We start from the raw sequence: 18,901 nt of genomic DNA on the forward strand, positions 1-18,901 counted from the left end.
GAAGTTGTCAACACACTTATACGCTGTCCAGGGACTAGCTGTTTTTTCTCTCCAGAAGATGGCGATGATTGCGTATTTATTACCTTTTTTTTCTGGGTCCGCTTATGCTCCGTTTGCCGTGTCCAGGCCCGTTTGACACCTTAGAACGAGAACAGAGATAGGTAAGCTGGTAAGTAATTTATTAAAATAATAAACGGTACAATGCAGAATGAAGAATGTAAAACAGCACAGTGAGTAGTTTTTATACGAAAGCCAGAAGTACGAAGAGCTGGGCTTGTCTGTTTTACTTGTTTAGAAAAGAGCGCAAAAAAAAAACACACACACACAGCACGCACATGCTGACTTTGCTGCTGGCATAAAGGGTGCATTGTTTTCACAATACAAAGTTGTTGAGAGTCAGCGCTGTGTGCGTTCCCTTTCTGTGTGTGCTGTGCCTTTCTCTCGCTGTTTTCTAAGCTTATATGAAAGTGTCGTTTTCTAAGCTTATATGAAAGAATTGCTTATTGTCATATATTAATTGTGTGAAGTTGCAAGAGAGCCAGGTACAAAGCGTGACAAGCTTCAGAAAACTTTTATCGAGCCGCTGTTGCGGCAAACGACAGGATGACTCAGAAATCAATGACGTGACACTCGCATTCGGGTGTTGGAATTTCTGAGATGAAGATAAAAAATGAATGTTTGACCTCCATTTAATATTTCAATAACGTTTCAATGGTGCTTAAATTAACCGCAGAGTTTTCAGAAAACAATATAGGATGTACACTGACCTTAGGGTTTCAACTTTGACTTGCTACAAATCTTTTAAATCACTTTCAGCACTCAACTAAATGTACGCACCCCACAGTGCACCTTTGTAACGCTGCAAGAACAGCGCGCACTTGACTAGGACGGACAGAAGAAACAGAGCGCACATGTGGTGACTAAAAACTGGAGTTTTTTGCTGATACGCCATCATAGGTATACACAGCACGCATCAACAACAAAAGTGTGCAGAAAGCTGAGCAATGGCTGACAAATACACACTCAAAGCAGTTTAACGAAAGGGAGCTGTGATTACCTAGCCCCTAATAGCAAAGATATAGCTCTTTATGTAAAAGAACTTATGAATGGTGTACTGACGCAGCTGTCTTTTCGTCTCAGTTCAGCAGCAAGAGGATACTGCACAAGCCAGGTGAAAAAATGAGTTGAGAAATCATAGAGGCCCAGAAATTTATGAACCTATGAAGCCACGTCGGTACCCCTTCCGTAGCCTTTTTAGATAGTTAGCTTTCGTATCGGGCGCTGGAAAATTATTGTTGGTTCCCTGTAGTCTAAATACTTTGAATGTGCATCTGGCGGCATGCTGGCTTTGCCGCTTTTTTATGTGGTTGATATGTGCTGCATATTTACCGTGGCGCATCTGCCGTAAAACTGGTTAGTCGGCGCCTGTGCCCTCTGTTTCTTGCGTTCGTACAAGTCAAGTGCAGGCTGTTTTTGCCTCGTTAGTTATAAACGACGATAGTCTTTCGTAACGTGCCTTGATTCGCTCGTTCGCGTTCACTGCACGGATCGAGACTCTAACGCAGCGCTTCCAGAATACAACTCCCCGACTTTCTTATGCAGAACATCAAATAAACGTTTTGTTCACTCTCTCCACACGCAAGACTATCGTCTTTCGATGACATTTGCAGTGAAACATGCAGTAGGGAGCCATTTTTTGTTTTTATTTATTTATTTACAGCGCACTACAGTCAAAGAACCAAGCAGGGGCTCGTACTACAAATAATTAACAATGTTACTTCAACAGGAAAGAATTCAAACAAAAAACATGATGAGGCAGTAGAACACAGCATAAGAAATAAAGTAAAATTAGAGCAAGATAATGAAAATCGCAACTAGAGAATACAAATCAAAGGTAATGTGAAACAATATCAAGAGCCTGCGTTGCATGGCTAAGAACAGGAAGATACATACTTAGCAAAGTCTGGATTAGCATTATCACAGAATGCTTCGAGAGGCAACGATTTCCATTCGTTGATGGTCCGAGGAAAGAAAAGAAGGATGAAGCAACAAAAGGGAGAAAGGCCACGAGGTTAACCAGAAAGACATCCGGTTGGCTACCCTACACAAGGGGATTAAAGAAGGGGACAAGAATTATGAAAAAGAGGGAAGAGAAGTAAAAGAAATGGGGGAGAGACACACAGCAAAATTCACTGTGGCGTGTAGAACACCACCGCAAGGAAAGAAGCAGTTCATAAAAACATTAGTACGTGCGAAGTAAAGTTCAAAAGTGTAAGCTTGTATTTCGTCTTGAAACGCAATTTCATATGTTAGTTTCTGCACTAATGTTAGGTTTACAAAAATAAAGTGAGCGTAGAAATTTCAGCCAGGCAACTGTTCTGGTATCATGACCAACCAACTAGCCCCAGATGTGCCATCTCTTGTAATGCGCAGCCGCTCCTTCCGTCGCAGGTTTTCATAGTGTTCCTGAACACGGCGACCATTGCCAACGTCTTCGTACTTGTCGCCCTCATGCTCACCGGCTTCTTCAAGATGAACGCGGACAACTGGACAAGTGGTGCGGGTTTCTTTTCCAACGGCATCGTTGGGGTGAGTTCTTTTTCACTGTTGAAAACGCGAAACCACGAGTAAAATTGAGCACAACGACAAACGCGTCTCTTTGTACCACGTGTTCTGGACACTGTCGAATTCCACAATCTTGTCGAATTGTGTTATGGCCGCATTTTAAGCGAATTGGGGAGGTCGTTTAGCAGCTCTTGGCCGATCGGAGTTGAGCAATGGCGGAGTCTGACAACATGGCGGATTTCGACAATGTTCAGGATGGCAACGAGACGATGTTATTCCGGACGTTGTTGTAGTCGTTGCTGTTTTCGTCTTTTTTGTTGTCGTCGCTCTAGCCATGGAAATTTGGGAATGTACGATCTACTTATGTTTGGCGTCGTTTTCTGTCTGGCCAGCAGATTTTCTCAAGAATGATATCTAAATTTGGTCATATCTCTCATGCATATAAACGTGCGACCTAATAAATCGGGCGAATCTCAACTTCTCAAATATCAGAATTACTTCGCAAACGTTCGCCATCGTTGCTATTGTGGAAGTTTGCGTATTACGTCTATTCACAAAATCATAACCACCCAAAACATTTCATATCGATGGTTGGCTAGCGAAGATGAAACGTATGGTACTGTCATTTATAACTAAATTAATCTCGACTATTCATTACGTGACTGTGTCTCTTCAGAAATCCTCATTTGTGCTAGCCACCCGTGTTTTTTTATTTATTTTTAGTGGACCAGTGGGGGCGTAACGGGATTTTTTTTGCATTTCTGTGGCACATACGTTCTTCCGCATGGACGACTTTGTAGTTTCAAGTTGACCAGCGTCGTAGTGGCGCTTACCCAATTTTCATGGCATCAAGCACGCTAGGAGTTATTGTGCATGCAGGAACGATCCATTTTTGTTTCACCCAGCCACATACAACGCGCTTTAACAAGTTCAAAAGTGCTCCGCTGGAACAATTCATTAGATTTGACTGCAGATGCTTCTTTCTAGATACTGCTCATTTCATCACGCTGGAAACAGCACCTGAATTACTTCAGCCGCAATACACCCTAAATTACGCAATGCCTGCACGCTTATGCGAACACGCATCGATGTCAGCACGTGCTTGCGTATGTGAGTAAGTTAGTTCACTCTCGGAAGTGCGCGCAGGTTTCGCCTTTACAGATACTTGCCAGGGTTCGAATTGATCGATGACAGCTCAAGTACGCCGACAAAGTAATGCTTGCCATGAGATCAATGCGAAATTTTCCATGCGCCATTTCTTTCATTGTGAAGAGAAAAAGTTCAATGAATCGTATTCGCAGATTTCTTCCGTTCACATTCTGTCACGTGGTGTAATGCACAATGTTGAACGTGCTATGTCCGATTTCCCGGCCGAAATGAACAGTACAAAAGCAAATCTAAGCGAAAGAGAAGTAACCTAGTGAAATTTTACGCACTTCTGGTCACCCGTAATCTTGCGGTATATAGTTGTAATCTAATCATGCACTTCTGATTTTTTATAACTATTGTTATGAGCAAAACGCCATTTCGGGTTCATGCCATTTTGTGAAAACATATCAGCATCATCATCGTCGTCGTAATGACCAAGAAGAAAGAAGGCCAATCCCCCATAGTGGGTATGCGCCACTAACAATAGGAGAACAACAACAACAACAACAAAAAGCGATGGCGTCGGCTCAGTGGAGTCGCCCAGCGGGGCTCATCCTCGCGCTTTGCCTGGTCCTACAACCCTCGCGCCATGTCCTGGTCGCGTGCCAGGAGTCCGACGTCAAGGAGAGGTTGGCCAACCTGGTGTACGACGGCATCGTCGAGGACCTCACGCACTTCGCGCCCGTCGACGTGCTCTACGTCTACTACAAGAGGGGCGTCAACGTCGCCATGGGCAACACGCTGAGCGTCTCGAACACGTCGCGTCCGCCGGAAGATGTCAGCTTCAACGCGTCGCCCGACAACTACTACACCATCATGCTTGTCGACTTGGACGCCCCGAGCAGGTCTCAGCCCAACCTGCGCAGCTACCGCCAGTGGCTCGTCGTCAACGTCCCGTCTACGATGAACCTTCTGGACGGCACCATCGTCACAGAGTACATCGGACCCCGGCCCGCTCACGACACGGGACCGCACCGCTTGGTCTTCCTTGTGTACTCGCAGGTATATTCTTGCTGCGGAAACGGGACGAGGTCTAGGTTCCGTAAGCTTTGTTAATCCTACCGAAACGTAGTATGTATGACTTGGTTTTCGCCTAGGCTACGCACGCGCCGTTTAGTTGAATCTTCGCCTGGTCACGTGGTACCACAGTTGCGATTCTTCGAGCGAGCGCAGCTGTAACGCCTCTTCGCAGCTGATGGTGTGACGTCACAACTACCTCGCTTGTGCTCCGATGGCTCGAGGTCATTGCGAAGCAATTAAATGACCTTGGGAAACATAGCTAAGGAGTGCTTTTGCTAGAAGAATTATGGTTGAGGTCTCTTTACTTGAAATCGGCTTAGAATGATCACAGCAATACTTACCTTAGAATGATCACAGCAACAATAAATATTAAATACAAGATAACACATTTCGACAAGGTATATTATAATTGAGGTTCGGTATATATTTCTATATTATTTATTTTTTAATCACTAGTGCCACATTCTTGCGTTGGGCACGAACCTGAAACATCCAGCTTAGGGCTTTCGTATCCTGAGGCATTCTTACCGCGGAGCTTGCAGAAATTCAAAAGCCAATGATACCTTTCTTCCTTACCGCGTCGAATATTAAGCCTCATATCAGGGTCCTTTTCAGCTCCCAACTATTCGGCCCACAGTTTTATTTAAATGAAATAGTACAAATGTTTATAAAATATAAATAGGCGAGAGACTGACGACATCTGAGAATGTGGCTTCCATATTTCCTATGTCCGCTTAGAGTAGCATCTGGAAAACATCGTGCACTGCACGTCGTCATGAAAGCAATACTGCATGTAGTGCCTGGTGGCCTAGGGTTGAGTTAGGTGCATTGGAACATGTACGTGCACAAAACGCTCCCTTAATAGGGTGCAGTGTACGTTGAAACGCTCTTCTCTTTTTTTTTATCAATGTTTTCACTATAAAAGAACAGTAGCTGTGTTTTGGGGTTCTCTGTAACGCAGGAATCATTACCATCTATATTTGGCTCCTTCAATTGCTTTAAGACCGCGCGCTCAGCACTTCGATAAGGCTCCCGAACACACTCGCGCGTCATTGGTGTCCCAGAAAATTCAGTATAGGAAAGAACACATAGACCGAACAGCTTTTCAAAAAAAGCAAGTGCAAAAAAAAAGCTGAGTATGTTTATTGTGGCGTGGCCGAAAGACATATCAAAAGGTGCAAAAGGTGCGTTTTTTTAGAATGCAGTGTTGCCAGCACTGAGTCACAGCTGCTGACCACATATGAGCTCTGCTACTGATTTAGTTGCCTATGACTACTACTGCTGCTATAGGACATGAGAAATTCGTGAACACGAGGCGTCGCTCTAGTTGACGTATCGACAAACAGTCTTGCCATCTCGAAGGCAGCGACCTGCCACGTTGATATAGCAGTTACAGTGCACAACCGCTGACCATAGGGTCGCGTCGGGATCGAATCTCAGCGGCGGCAGCCTCATTTCGACGGTGACGAAATTCTGGAGGCCAGTTTACCTATAATTACGCGCGCATTAGGGAACACTAGGTGATCAAAATTTTCGGACCTTTTCACTATGGCGGCCCTCATAATCTTAACCACGTTATGGTGGTCTAAAAACAGAAAACACCAACATTGATTATTGCTCATATCGCTTCAATGCTTCAACTTGCTTTCATTCTAGGAGACGGGGCATGCGAACACGGACGCAAGAAGTAAATCAAGACTCCACAGATGCCTTGTATTCCTGTTTGCAGGCCCTGCCCTTTAGAATGAATACTATCTATAGCTTAACTTTCCTTTATCCCAACGCAACTCGGAGAATACAAAGGCCGCTTGTCGGGATGGTGTCTCCAGTGCTCACGAATTTGTCATCTCCTCTCCGCTAGCCTCCATGTTACCCTGAGCTTCTGTCTTTCTAGCTGCTATATCAGACCGCTCTGACGCTACCTACACGTTCGAGCAGGGATACATCCAGCGTGAACACGGAATGAGTCTTGCCGCCCGACGGGCGTTCATTCACGGCGCAACGTTTCGCAGGGCATGCGACGCCTGAACGTGCGCGACCTGGTGGACAGTGCACGTTCGCAGTTCGACGTGCGCGCATTCGCCGCCGCCAATGACCTCGGCGATCCGATCGGTATCAACTACTTTCTCGTCGAGGTGCGCTCGGCCAGGCCTCGAGCGGGACTCTCGGCAACAGCGCACTGCGTCGCTGCTGACGGACTACTACGAATGCTTGCGCTGGTCTCGCTGGGCCTTCTGGCCACGCGATGTGCTTGCGCCGTGACGATATCTGGAACGTTATTGCGCCTTTTCTGAGAGCGCCAAGATTTAAGGGAAGTGCTAATAAACACATGTAGTCTGAAAGTTTGATGTCCCGCAAAAGAGAGATGCAAGTGTGCATATTGTCGCGGTGCACTGTGAACAGAAGAAGGGTACACCTTGAGACAGCGAAACTGCGTATTCAAATGATGATGATGACGATGATCTTTGTATGACTGCACTCTAAAAAATATCGAGTAAAGAGGGTGCCTTTTTGTCCCACAACAATAATCCTCATCAGGCTTGCGTGTGCTTCCTTTCTTGAAAACTCGGCGCTGGCCACTTCCCTATCGAGAATGCAATGTAACCCTGATAATGGGCGTGCCGATCGTGACCGGATTGTACCGGGCGTGGGGCGATGGCGCAAGGATGGAACGCAATATAGATGACGATTATTGTTGTGGGACAAAAAGACACCTTTTTTACTCGCTCTTTTTTTTAGAGTGTGGCATCTACCCACTCGAGGAAATCGGCCAAGAGCCTGGCGGTCATTAAAGACTAATTTCTATTTCAGCTTGACAGAAAATATTTCTGGCCCACAAAAATCCACAGGCCCACTACTTGGGTGTGCGCGAAATCCTCCCATCGTCGTTTTTGGCCAATCACAGTGAACTTCCACATATTGTATCTATCTCGCTTACAATGTTCGTATTTTTTCCACTCCTGTTATAACCCTTGTGGAGGGTTGACAGTATTGTGCAAATAAAATAAATAAATAAATAAAATTATAGTACACACGCGTCACTTGCCTCTGTCTCAAAGAGCACTATACGCGCACGAGTTCAGGACGGTGCTGGCGACGCTTCGTATAAGAGAGTCCGGAACGACTTCGTAGATGACGTCACTGACGAGTCGCTTCCGTACTCGTTGTGGCCCGAAGTATCGCCTTAAAAGCTTTTCGGACAGTCCTCGTACCAATGCTCTATCGACGGAAGCGTCTATGCTACAATATTGCGAAACATGTTGGTTGGGACTTATCCTGAACAGGCCGGCCACATAAGAGCCGGCCCCTTTTTAGCTTCTTGCGAGGATTACAAGGAGTGAGTTGGGCGAGGTGCGCGCAAATGCAGTTTGTAATGTGGGCAACGCGATAACCACGCTGTATAAGGAATAACGAACACGACACCGGGGCTCAATTTTGTTTCCTTTTTATTTATTTATTCATTTACTTATTTATTTATTATTTATTTATTTATTCTTTCTCCCATCCGATTACATGAAGTGCGTGATTACAACAACAACAACAACAACAACAACAACTACTACTACTACTACTACTACTACTACTACTACTACTACTACTACTACTACTACTACTACTACTCATGCTACTACTCATGCTACTACTGCTCCTACTACGATGACGAAGACGAGGATGATGACGATGGCGGCGGTGGACGCACATGGTGCGCTAAGGGAGCTAAGCTATCTTCTTAGAAATATACCTCAGACTGACACACCCTCTGCCATTTTTGTCGCTCTTTCTGAAGATGGGTGCAAGAGAACCATGGTCGTTAATGGCATGAATTACACAATTATTCGTCGCTCTGTTGTATCATTAGTACTGAATGGTTACTAGGGTATGGACAGCTACGCGTTGACGCAAAAGAAAAAAAAACGCCACGTGCGTCATGTTGATGACACTGCTCCTTTATTGTAGTAAATGTAGGTCCCGTTATAATGAACCAGCTCAACCACTATTGTCCAAGATAAGAAAGAATAAACCACAGGTTTTTGTGTTTGCATATTGTTTCTTTTTTTCCAAGCTGTATTACACTGTACATTAAAAGGCTACGCAACGCTTTCTAGGTTGATCCCCCATAGTGGGTATATGTGCCAATAAAGAAGTTAGATGAAATATCATCGAATTCGGGTTTTTTTTTGTTTTTATGTGCAGCGAAGTTATTTGCGAACCAAAAGCACTTGGAAAGTTTATACGAAGCTTGCTTCAACATAAACGTGCACCAAATAGCCTCTTTGATTGCTTCAACAGACACCGATCTGCCCCGTACGGATTGCAGTGTGCATACCGTACTTAATGACTGGTTCACATGAAATGAAATTCCCACAATGTGGAGGAGCCACTTTTTTTCCCTCTCGTTTGTGTGTCTTGCTTACACTGGTGGCTAACATATTTCAACTTTCTCGCTAGACCTGTATGAGGTTGACTATGTGTTTTCTCATAGGAGGCTTGACCGACATGCAACAAAGACGATACCGGAGCAGGGATACTGCATCACCGGTAATATTAAATGATTCTCACAAACGCAGCTTTTGCAGGGGTCTACTTCGCGAAACCCTTTTTCCCCCACATGAGAATTTATTCCGTTTGATTTTCGTCGGAAGCAAAACTCTCCCCTAGCGTATTGAGCGACGTCACTCGATACGAAGACCAGGCTTTGATTAACCCATTCGGAACTTTTCCACCGAATCGTTTCGCGATGTGCTTTGCTTTCTGCTAAGCCAGCGCGTTCTTCGATATACGGCCATTCATCGCTCTTCACCCGGGGAAACTGCTGCCTCTTGCGCCCTTCCCGCTCGCAAGTGTCCGATATCTGTATATGTCCCTATGGCGTCGAAGTGTCACTCGCTGTCACATCACCAGCGAAAGCGAGAGGAGTCCTCGTACTCGATCCACGACAAGCCACTTGCGACGCCGGCACCCAACCGCGCCTCTATGACCTCTCGCAAAGAAAATAGTTGACGGCCAGCGGGTCTCCGAGCTTGTTGGTGGCGACGAAACGGTTCAGGTTGAACATACCGCGGGCGTCCGGCACGCAGGCGTCCTTCTCGGTGATGCGTTGGGTGCCCTGGCAGTACACTATCAACGCGTATCGGTGCGGGCCCGATCCTTTGGGTGGGCTCGGTCCGGCGTACTCGGTGACCGTGTCACCGGCCTTTATGTCGCAGTTGTTGGGCACGTTCAAGACGAGCCAGTGGCGCCAGAAGCGGAGTCGCGCGGAAGCACGGCTGGGCGCGTCCGGGTCGACCATGACCACCGTGTAGAAGGCGTTGGAGGGCCCCTTGAACGAGATGCTCTCGGGTGCCGCGCTCGTCTGGTCGCAGGTGAGCGTGTTCCCCATGCGAACCTCGAGGCCGTTCTTGAACCTGACGGTGAGCACCTGCTTGGCAGCCTTCGGGATGACGTCCGGTATGAGGGCCTCCATGGCACTCACCGTGGCGGCAGAAAGAGATTTCGTCGGCGTACGTGGCGGCGTTACCGGTGGCGGAGTTACCGGCGACTTCGAGCGCTGCTGGGCTTGCTTCTTGCCGACCTGGGCGGTGGCCATGTTTGCGGGCGAGTCGTGGGGGCTTTCTGGCGAGGACCCGGTTGTTGGCGTTGACGGCGGTTCGTCGGCCTCGCTCGACGACGAGCTTTCTCGTGGGTCTCGCGCCACCTGACCCGAGCGCTGACCGGCGCGTTCCACGTTGCTGGTTGCTTGCTTGCTTGTCCGTTACTACTGACACCTACCCACTACCGGGGATTGGCCGAGACGCTGGAGGCTTTTTTGGAATCGTAAATGTAATTGTAAACACTGCATTCACATCTTCAGAAATGTGGTAACGTAAATTTACTCATTGAGGTTAAATAAATACACAAATGATTTATAAATAGCAAAATACCTTTTAATGTGTGATTAAACTATTAGTTGTTCACCGAAGCACTGGATAATATATTCTTATTGATTCAGTACCAAGGTATCCTCTTTGTGCCACAAGAATCATCAGAGGGCTCCACAGACCTTCCTGTTGCTGTATTCCAATTAAGAAACTGAAAATAATGGAATATTCTTAGCGTTCTGAGTATTCTTGATTTTTACAATGGAATGTTTAAGTTCTTTTCTTTAACAAATCAGCGACAGCCTAATAAAAAACGGGCGTCAGTTTTAAGTTTGTTATATACTGCTATGACATATGTAGGTGTGGGCAGCACACCACACCTATATAATTAAAATTTGCTGGTGGTATACAACATCAAAATTTTTCGGTTGGCGCTTGCGATTCACGCGTGGGACACCTTTTATTACTGTGCTGCAAGAATGTTGAGCGTTGCGCTCTTTTGAACATTTGGGTAAAAGAGTTGTGCCTGTTAATTATTTTACAAAGTGTACGCGCGATGTATAACATTTTTTCTTTGTAGTAATGTTAACAATGACACTCGGAGTAGTTCAAAAAGTTGGCCTTGGATCCTTGTTTCTTCTTCATAAATCTGTGTTTAGTTCGCATATTTTTTGCTTAGCATACACCGAACATAGCCTCCGCGACGAGCCCCGGCCTCGTGCGCTAGAGCTAATCACAGAGGCCATGCACCGACGTACAGTTGGTCAGTACCGCGCCATGCAATCACGTCCTTTTTTTTTTTTGAAACCATGGCCTTGTTGATCCCTGCGCTGATGGCAAAAAGACTCGGAAGCTCACCGTAATGTAGGATGACAACAAGCTGAACGGTGAAAATACAATAAGATGTTTTCGGACATACGGGAGCGACAGCGAATAAGGAAGTCCCAAGCTTTATCAAGCACACCCTGGGCTGGTCCAGTGGTCTATCTTCTGGTTAAGCTTTCTGCCTTTCTCTTATTTCTCTCTCTTTCTCTTGGAGGTTAGTTCTATGTAACGTGTGGTACCTTGTTTTAGAAACGAAATATATCATATTTTAAATGTGTTTATAAGTGGGCACTCTGCTGTCTAGACTTCCTGTCTTTCCGTGTATTTCTTCTTTCCTTCTTTGGACATTTACTCTTTTGTTCTGTTTTGCGCTCATCGGTAACCTACTGGTACACGTAAAAGGTATTGGTCAAGCTGTCGATCGTAACTTCTAAAAGGAGCGGAACTAAACTTGATTTGAAGAAAAAGTAATAAAAGGTAAAACATGAAAAAAAAATATTAAAATGTTTTAGAAAAAAGAAAGAAAAAGTTTTTCAATGGTTGGTAGTACTCGCAGCCTAATCTTTCGGTTGCTTGAACTGTTGCTGGGTAGCATCGTCCTGAAAGACCAGCGGCTTTCCCCAAATTGACCGGGCAACAAACGACAATTACAACATTTAAAAGTGGAAGAAGAAGACGTTCAGTGGTCCTGCAATGACTGCAACAAACTTGCCTAGCTCCTTGCCTTGCTTCCCTTCGCAATAAAATCTGCCTCCATCTTCCACCGGCTTGTAAATTATGACCACTGAAGCACTGCATACAGATGACTAACCAGCGAAGCTGAAACACACGGCCCTTATGTTCTTCACTGGTTCAATCTCGGTGGTTTATCAAAGGAATTTCACAATCGCGCGTTGCGTCTGTAGAAAATTTTTAATGGTATAAGTTACCTCCCATGTCTTCCATCATTCATTTCTAGGGGATTAGTAGTAGTATTTGTCCAGTTTCTGTGGTACATACGTTTCTTTTTTTTAATCCACGGATGGCTTGTTTACAAACCATGGACCATGCAGGGTTGAATAGTTCGCGTTGAGAATTCACCTGTTATTTTGACTCGCCCAATTTCTGTGTTACATACTCGCTATCAATTATTCCGTGCATTGGACGACAGATTTTAGTGCGACAGCGTTAAGGAGCTTTATTTGCGAAGATTCCGGCGTCGGCGTCAGTCTCGTTGGTTGTGAGCTTAAAATCATCATCTTGTGAGTGACCAAAATTGAGAAAGATGCACATTAAATTCATAATAAGTATTTGGTGCCAGAATGAGAATTTAACTCAGGCCCTTTGCGTGGCAAGGAGGTGTTCTACCACGCAGCCACGCATCTGCTCGCAAATACAGAAAAAATAACTTCCTCTGCTTGTAAATGCAGTGAAAATAACTTTCATGCTTTACAAGCACACGAGTCATGTGTACAAACTTTACAGTATGACATTTAATATCACAGTAATATTGCGTGGTACAAGCGTTCCGGCGTCAGGACATGTCATTATCATGACAGCTTAGTGGTTTAAAGTGGGCCACCCATCACAAATGGCACACACGTTACTGTGTGTATCCATTTAAGGTCACGTAGTGGGTGCATAGCAGGTTCGAAAACATTCCAGGCGCATAATTGCTCGTGGTTTAAAGCATGCTACCCATCACACAAAATGCAGCCATATGCGAAAGCTCCACTGATACAGACCACTTTCAACATAACAGATTTCATTGTAATAATCCACAACTTAATTGTATGTTGTAGCATCGTACATAAAAAAATCAGAGCATATCCACGGAGTGAATGATGACTGGTGGGGCTAAGCGTTCGTCAGTCCGTGCGTGCTTTCGTCCACCCACTTGTTCTTGCTTCCGTCCGTCCATGCGTCCGTCCGTGCGTCCATCAGTGTGTCCGTGCATCTGTGTGACCGTCGATGCATCCGTCCGTTCGTACGTCCCTCCATGCGGCCGTCCGTACGTTCACTCTTCCATCTGTCTGTCCGTCCATTCGTGTGCCTGTTCGTGCGGCTGTCCCTCTTTCTATCTCTCTGTCCATCCATCCGTCCATCCATGCATCCACTCCTCTGTCTGTCTGTGTCTCCATCAGTCCGTCCGTTTATCTGTATGTCCATCCGTCTGTCTATCTATCTAGTGAACACTCTAAGTACAGCCATCTCACATCTTTTCATCATGTATTCATCATATACAAGTGCCACCATCCAGCGGACATTCTAAGGACCACTTTTTTGGGCATCTGCCACCGGTGGCTACATACACCAACGGAGTATGGACAGACCCACATCCTAAGGAGCTTTGCCCCCTAAAAACACTCACTAAGCGATTTAGTACGTACTGGGGACCAGATATCGCTGTCACGTTCAACTATATAGGCGAAGCTCAAAGGTCTCCCAATTTTCGCTTTCGCCTATCTATCATTGCATCATTGTCAAACGATGGCACAAGGGGAAAGCAAGCAAGCGAGGTTGAGATGTCAAGCTCTTTTAGCGGGAGTATATTATGTAATTTGAATACAACAATGCCACCAGCGTCAGACGCAATCTCCTACAGACGCAATGACATTTTTGCGCATACACCAATTTCAAAGCAGCAGCGTAGGGTTCGTGTAATTGAACAAGCTAAATAACCTTCTAGTTGAATTAATTGCATTGCTAAAGAGAAGACAGCTTTACCGACATAGTACACAGCGCGCATGCGGTTTACATGATTATTTACAGAAAGTAAACCCGAGATTTTTTGGGTACCCTCCTCCTAAAATTTGCAATTAGGGTGCCAGTGCATAAAGTATTGTACGTTCAGCATACCAAGTAACCTCCGTAAACATGCCAACTAAGGTTCTATTTGATTTCAAAAATAGTGCTGTGTAATTCTTTTATTATTTTCTTATTAGTTGCCAAAATTTTGCGCGGCAAAAGAACGGTATAAAGGTGAAGCAGGTGGCGGAAAATTTTCCCCTTTTCGTAGTATATGTTCCTCGTGGAAAAAATGCAGGGTGGAATGGTGAAAAACAAGGCGGTCGTAATTTTCGTCATTTCGCTGTTTTCGTTCACGTTGCTCCAAAACGTTCTGAGCTTTTCACAGTTACTACGCGCGCACCACATCATCACCACAATGCACGCCTCCACTGCAAGACTCCCATAAGCATCCGTAACAAAAAACACTCGGCTTGTCTCGAGCCGCCCACCGTTGACGTTCCACAGTTGGTGTATAGATGATCTTGTAACCACCGTGTCAGCACCGTCGAAAGGCTCCACTAGGAGCGTCAGATGGCCGGTTCAGTCTCTATTTCTACATTCCCATGACGCGGCAGAGGAGTCCGGTTAGCGCCAGACAGATGGCGGTCAACCAGGACACTAGCGGCGTTACTCCATCCACGTACGCATCCTCGGCGAGGAAGTAATTTATCGCTATGGGATTGCCCAAGCGGTGTTCTATGGCGAACTTGGTGATGTTGAAGTTCTTCCTCTTGTCGTACGGCACGACCAGCGTCCGGGGCATCTCGATGGGCCTGTACTGCTTGTATGCCAGGAAGGCGTACCGATGCGGTCCCGATCCCATCGGAGGCTTGGGACCGCGGTACTGGAACAGCTCGGTCCCCTTCTTGTAGTCGACGGGCTTCTTGGTGTCTCCCGCATCCAAGTTGACTACGAGCCAGTGGAGGATAGGCCGGAACTTTGGATCCGACTTGCTGGGCGCGTCGGGGTCCAGCATGGCTATAGCGTACGTGTTGCCCGCGATTCTCGGGAAGTCGATGCCCGACGGCGCACTGGACGCCTGCTCCGGTGTGAAGTGGTTGCCCATGGCGATCTCGCCCGACTTGAATTGCGCCTCGAAGATGCCCCGCGGTATCGTCTCGATCAGGTCTGGTGCGAGCTTACTTCTTTCGGCCTTTGCAATGAGTGCGAGCTGCCTCTTGTCCAGCTCCTCGACGCCGCACGCGGAATGGGCGACAAAAGCCAGCAGTATGGTCACGACGGTGACTGCGAGCCGCATCGTGCTGGTGGTACTGGGCGGGCTCCGCATGTAGCGAGATGTGATGCCGCTCCGCACAGCAAGTGGTCTGAGCGACGTTTACATACGGGAGGTTTACGCTGTGTGTTGCGACGGCAGTCGATGTCCGAAGAATGGGTCTTGAGGCACTGCCAACTGCGCAAAAGCGGGCGCTCGTACAAGGCCACGTGGGGAGAAATTTCTTTCCCGGGCTCAAGTGTGGAACCGGTCTGCCGGAGGCACGCAGGATTCGGAAGGCCACATTGCCGCCGCCTCCGCCACCGCTTTCGCCGCTGCCGCTGCCGCTGGGCAGTGGATGAATAAATTTTGTTTTGTTTCCCTGGGAGGTTGGCTCATACCCACTCAGGGGGATTGGCCAAGAAAGTGTAGTGCAGTTTTTCTGTGATCATTTTAACTATGTGTAATGAATTGGTATTATAATAAGACTAATGTAAAAATAAAAACAACATAAAAAGAGCAAACGAAAAAAAATCAAGTTGAGCAATTTTGAGATTTGAGGTGTTATGATTACTACTCAGCTGCGTTTACTACACTCTGCCCTGGGGAGTAATAAATAATTTTTTTTATTGAAGATCACAAAGGTATACGCTTGGTTGCCTGAATATAATCGCAAACGGCATTGAAAGCATCCCTGTGGCAATGTCCCAAAACTGAGGCACCAAAGCTTAGCGCCGTTTCCGCCGTCAATCTAAGGCCTATTTTCCGAAATGGCATAACTAGTAACCTTTTTCTAAGCGTATCGTAGCGGCGACAATACAAAAAATAATGATCTAGTGATTCCATTTCTCCGCAGAATGCGCAGAGGGGTGATGTTGTCTGACCAGCTCTGTGTAGATACAGGTTTAGGGGGGGGGGGGGGGGGGACACGACATCGAAATTTAGTAATTAAGATTTCGAGCTTTCTGGACTGACTCCAGTGGGGTTGCCATGGAAACATGAGGTGGTTATAGTCTTTCCATGTATTTACTTTTTCTATCGTATCAGTGGAGATTGCTGATTTTCAATATCTTATTGCCGTTATATATTCCACATCTGGCAGTATGGACAAAACTGGCCCTTCAAGTGCGGCTCGTGCTAAGGAATCGGCGAATTCATTTAATCTTAATTCACAGTGTCCCGGAACCCATAGTAATCTCAGGAGTCTCAACTGCGGGGGTACTAATGTTTTGAATGTGCTTAGAATTCGAGAGTTCTCTGAAGCTGTCAGAGCTGCATAAACTGAAAGAGAATCCGTCATTATGACTGCGTTGTTTTGATTTGATGGAAGTTTTTGAAGAGCTAAAATAATCGCCAAGAGCTCCGCTTCAAAAACTGGAGTAAAATTAGGCAGTCTCACTGAAAAGGACCAGTCAAGCGAATCAGAGGCAATGCCTACACCTGCCTTTTGATTATTTACGGGAGCATCTGTGGCTATTATATTTTTAGTTTCTGCATGCTCCAAGTAATCTAATAATATGTTATTTAAAAAATTGCTAGATTGTAATTTGGCGTTTTGGGGGAATATATCATCATACTCAATAATAACATGACAATTCGAGTCATTAGTCTCAATTACATTTCCAATGTTCACATTTATACTTTGTAGATTTTTTTGTACAAACATTATCTGAGGTGTGTGAAACCGTGGCCAATGAGCAAGAAAGAAGGCGTCTGGGTTTGCGATAAAAGCATATTGAGATCTTCTCAATATGCTTTTATGGTAAGCTATAAAATTTTAAAAATGCTTGAACGGTCAAAATTCGAAATCGACAAAGTAGTGTAGGCAGGCGCGCTTCCTGGTACAGTACGTTGATAGCCACAAATCTAGGGAGTCCCAGACACATTCGCAGTGCTTCTCGCTCCAAGACAACTAGAGGTTTCGTTTTATAAGCAGGGCCACCCGAGAATAATATGCAGCCGAATTCCATGATGGGGCGCATATAAATCTTGTACAACTTTATCAAGGTGTGCCTCCGTAATCCATATTTCCGGTTACTTAGCTTGTGTAGTAAGCCTGAAGCCCGCTGTGCTTTGGTAGTTATATACTCTATGTGTGGACTCCAGTTAGGTTGTCATTATAAATGATTCCCAAATATTTTATAGAGTCTACTTGCTGGATGGGTTCCTGTTTATATAGAATTGAAATTGAAATCGGTTCTGCAAGCGGGAACGCCATAAGCGCGCTTTTGTTGACATTTAACGATAACGAAATCGACTGCAACCAGTGGATGAACAAAACAAGTGCTTCTTGTTCTTCTTTGTTTGGAACAGCGGAAAGTCCTAGACATGTCTGCCCATAAAAAGCGCATTTTTTTTTGGCACCTCCTCAGTACGATTACGTAAAGGAGTATTCGCGCGAAATTTCAAGACGTTCGTATAGTTACTCTTAACGTACTATTGTTTTAAACAATAAAAGGTGCTTCTCAGTTGATGGTAACGCATTTATTTCATTATAATATACCACTTACGTTCAAAAACAACTCTCAGTTTTGATATTAGGGGATGGTATCACACCGGCGTGTAAAAACATCGTGACCTATACTCAACTCAAGTCACGTGGCACATCAAATCTGGATGCTTTTCAAGCCCTTTACAGTTAGCTGTTAGTTGTAAGTGTTACCCATCAACGAAGAACGACGAGCTGACATCCAGCGGCTCTGATAGCAATTTCGGTCGTATACAGGACGCAGAGTTGACAAATCTAGCGAACTATGTCGACTCGGCCTGATAATGGCCATTGCGGTGATATTGCCTTGTAATGAAACTTTAAACTGGGTCATGAAAACTTTAACATGGAACTGATATATGTAATACATCTTTCCTGCCTCTGATGTGTGGACACTGGACAGCGTTTACAGTGCATCCAAAGGAAACAAAAATTATATTAGTACTCCTGTAAGTCCTCAATGATTTAACCCATTAAAGAAATGCTGCGTTCGAGCTGCATTGCTGGCTGTCCTCACTAGCTGACACCTTTCGAGAGTAAGCAGCACAGAAATGTGGGCGAGTGTTTATGCGTAATCACTGTCAAAATGCGATGCAGGGTGGTACAATACGTCTTTGTTTTTTCGTTGTGGCCCATTCTGCCATGCTGTTTGACCAAGAAGAACCTTTCGCGAAACAATAAAAGCTAATTCAAATACTAACTTGGTGGCAATTTCGTGCACTGCCTATTGTGTCCCTTTGAGGCTGAAAGTGTAATTCAAAGTTTAAGAATGATTATAACTTCCGGAAGCTAAGTGACACGAAGCAAAATGCGACGTAAACCAAATGTTTATTACGGAGTCACCACTTAAACAGGCATGCTATATGCAAGATGTTATAGAGTAGAGGCTAATGAGCACGCTTTCGAAGCCGGAATCGCAAACTATAACAATCAACATAACATTTGCTATTTTAAGTTAACCTGATAATTTGAAACGGTTGTTTTCTCGTACACGTTGATTCGCGTAACATAATT

At 45.4% G+C, this 18,901-nt stretch overlaps 4 protein-coding genes across 4 annotated transcripts in view; 2 read left to right on the forward strand and 2 right to left on the reverse strand.

The window, feature by feature from the left end:
• LOC142802791 (putative cationic amino acid transporter) overlaps positions 1-18,901 on the forward strand; it is a 119,479-nt gene that overhangs the window by 16,126 nt on the left and 84,452 nt on the right. The window contains exon 4 of the mRNA XM_075887834.1: positions 2,452-2,589. Coding sequence (XP_075743949.1) covers positions 2,452-2,589 — 138 coding nt within the window. The remainder of the gene's footprint in view (positions 1-2,451; positions 2,590-18,901) is intronic.
• On the forward strand, positions 4,231-7,163 carry LOC142802630 (protein D3-like). The gene is made up of 2 exons (XM_075887614.1): positions 4,231-4,716; positions 6,747-7,163. Exons 1-2 carry the CDS (start codon positions 4,231-4,233, stop codon positions 7,026-7,028), a joined length of 768 nt encoding a protein of 255 aa, XP_075743729.1. The 3' UTR covers positions 7,029-7,163.
• Positions 9,159-10,476, reverse strand: LOC142803714 (protein D3-like). The gene has a single exon (XM_075889414.1). The coding sequence runs from the start codon at positions 10,319-10,321 to the stop codon at positions 9,707-9,709; it is 615 nt and encodes a 204-aa protein (XP_075745529.1). The 5' UTR covers positions 10,322-10,476; the 3' UTR covers positions 9,159-9,706.
• On the reverse strand, positions 12,875-15,709 carry LOC119175513 (protein D3). Its single transcript, XM_075889413.1, has one exon. It carries the CDS (start codon positions 15,472-15,474, stop codon positions 14,740-14,742), a length of 735 nt encoding a protein of 244 aa, XP_075745528.1. The 5' UTR covers positions 15,475-15,709; the 3' UTR covers positions 12,875-14,739.

This window comes from Rhipicephalus microplus, chromosome 3, assembly GCF_043290135.1.
Source record: "Rhipicephalus microplus isolate Deutch F79 chromosome 3, USDA_Rmic, whole genome shotgun sequence".
Lineage (NCBI taxonomy): Eukaryota > Metazoa > Arthropoda > Arachnida > Ixodida > Ixodidae > Rhipicephalus > Rhipicephalus microplus.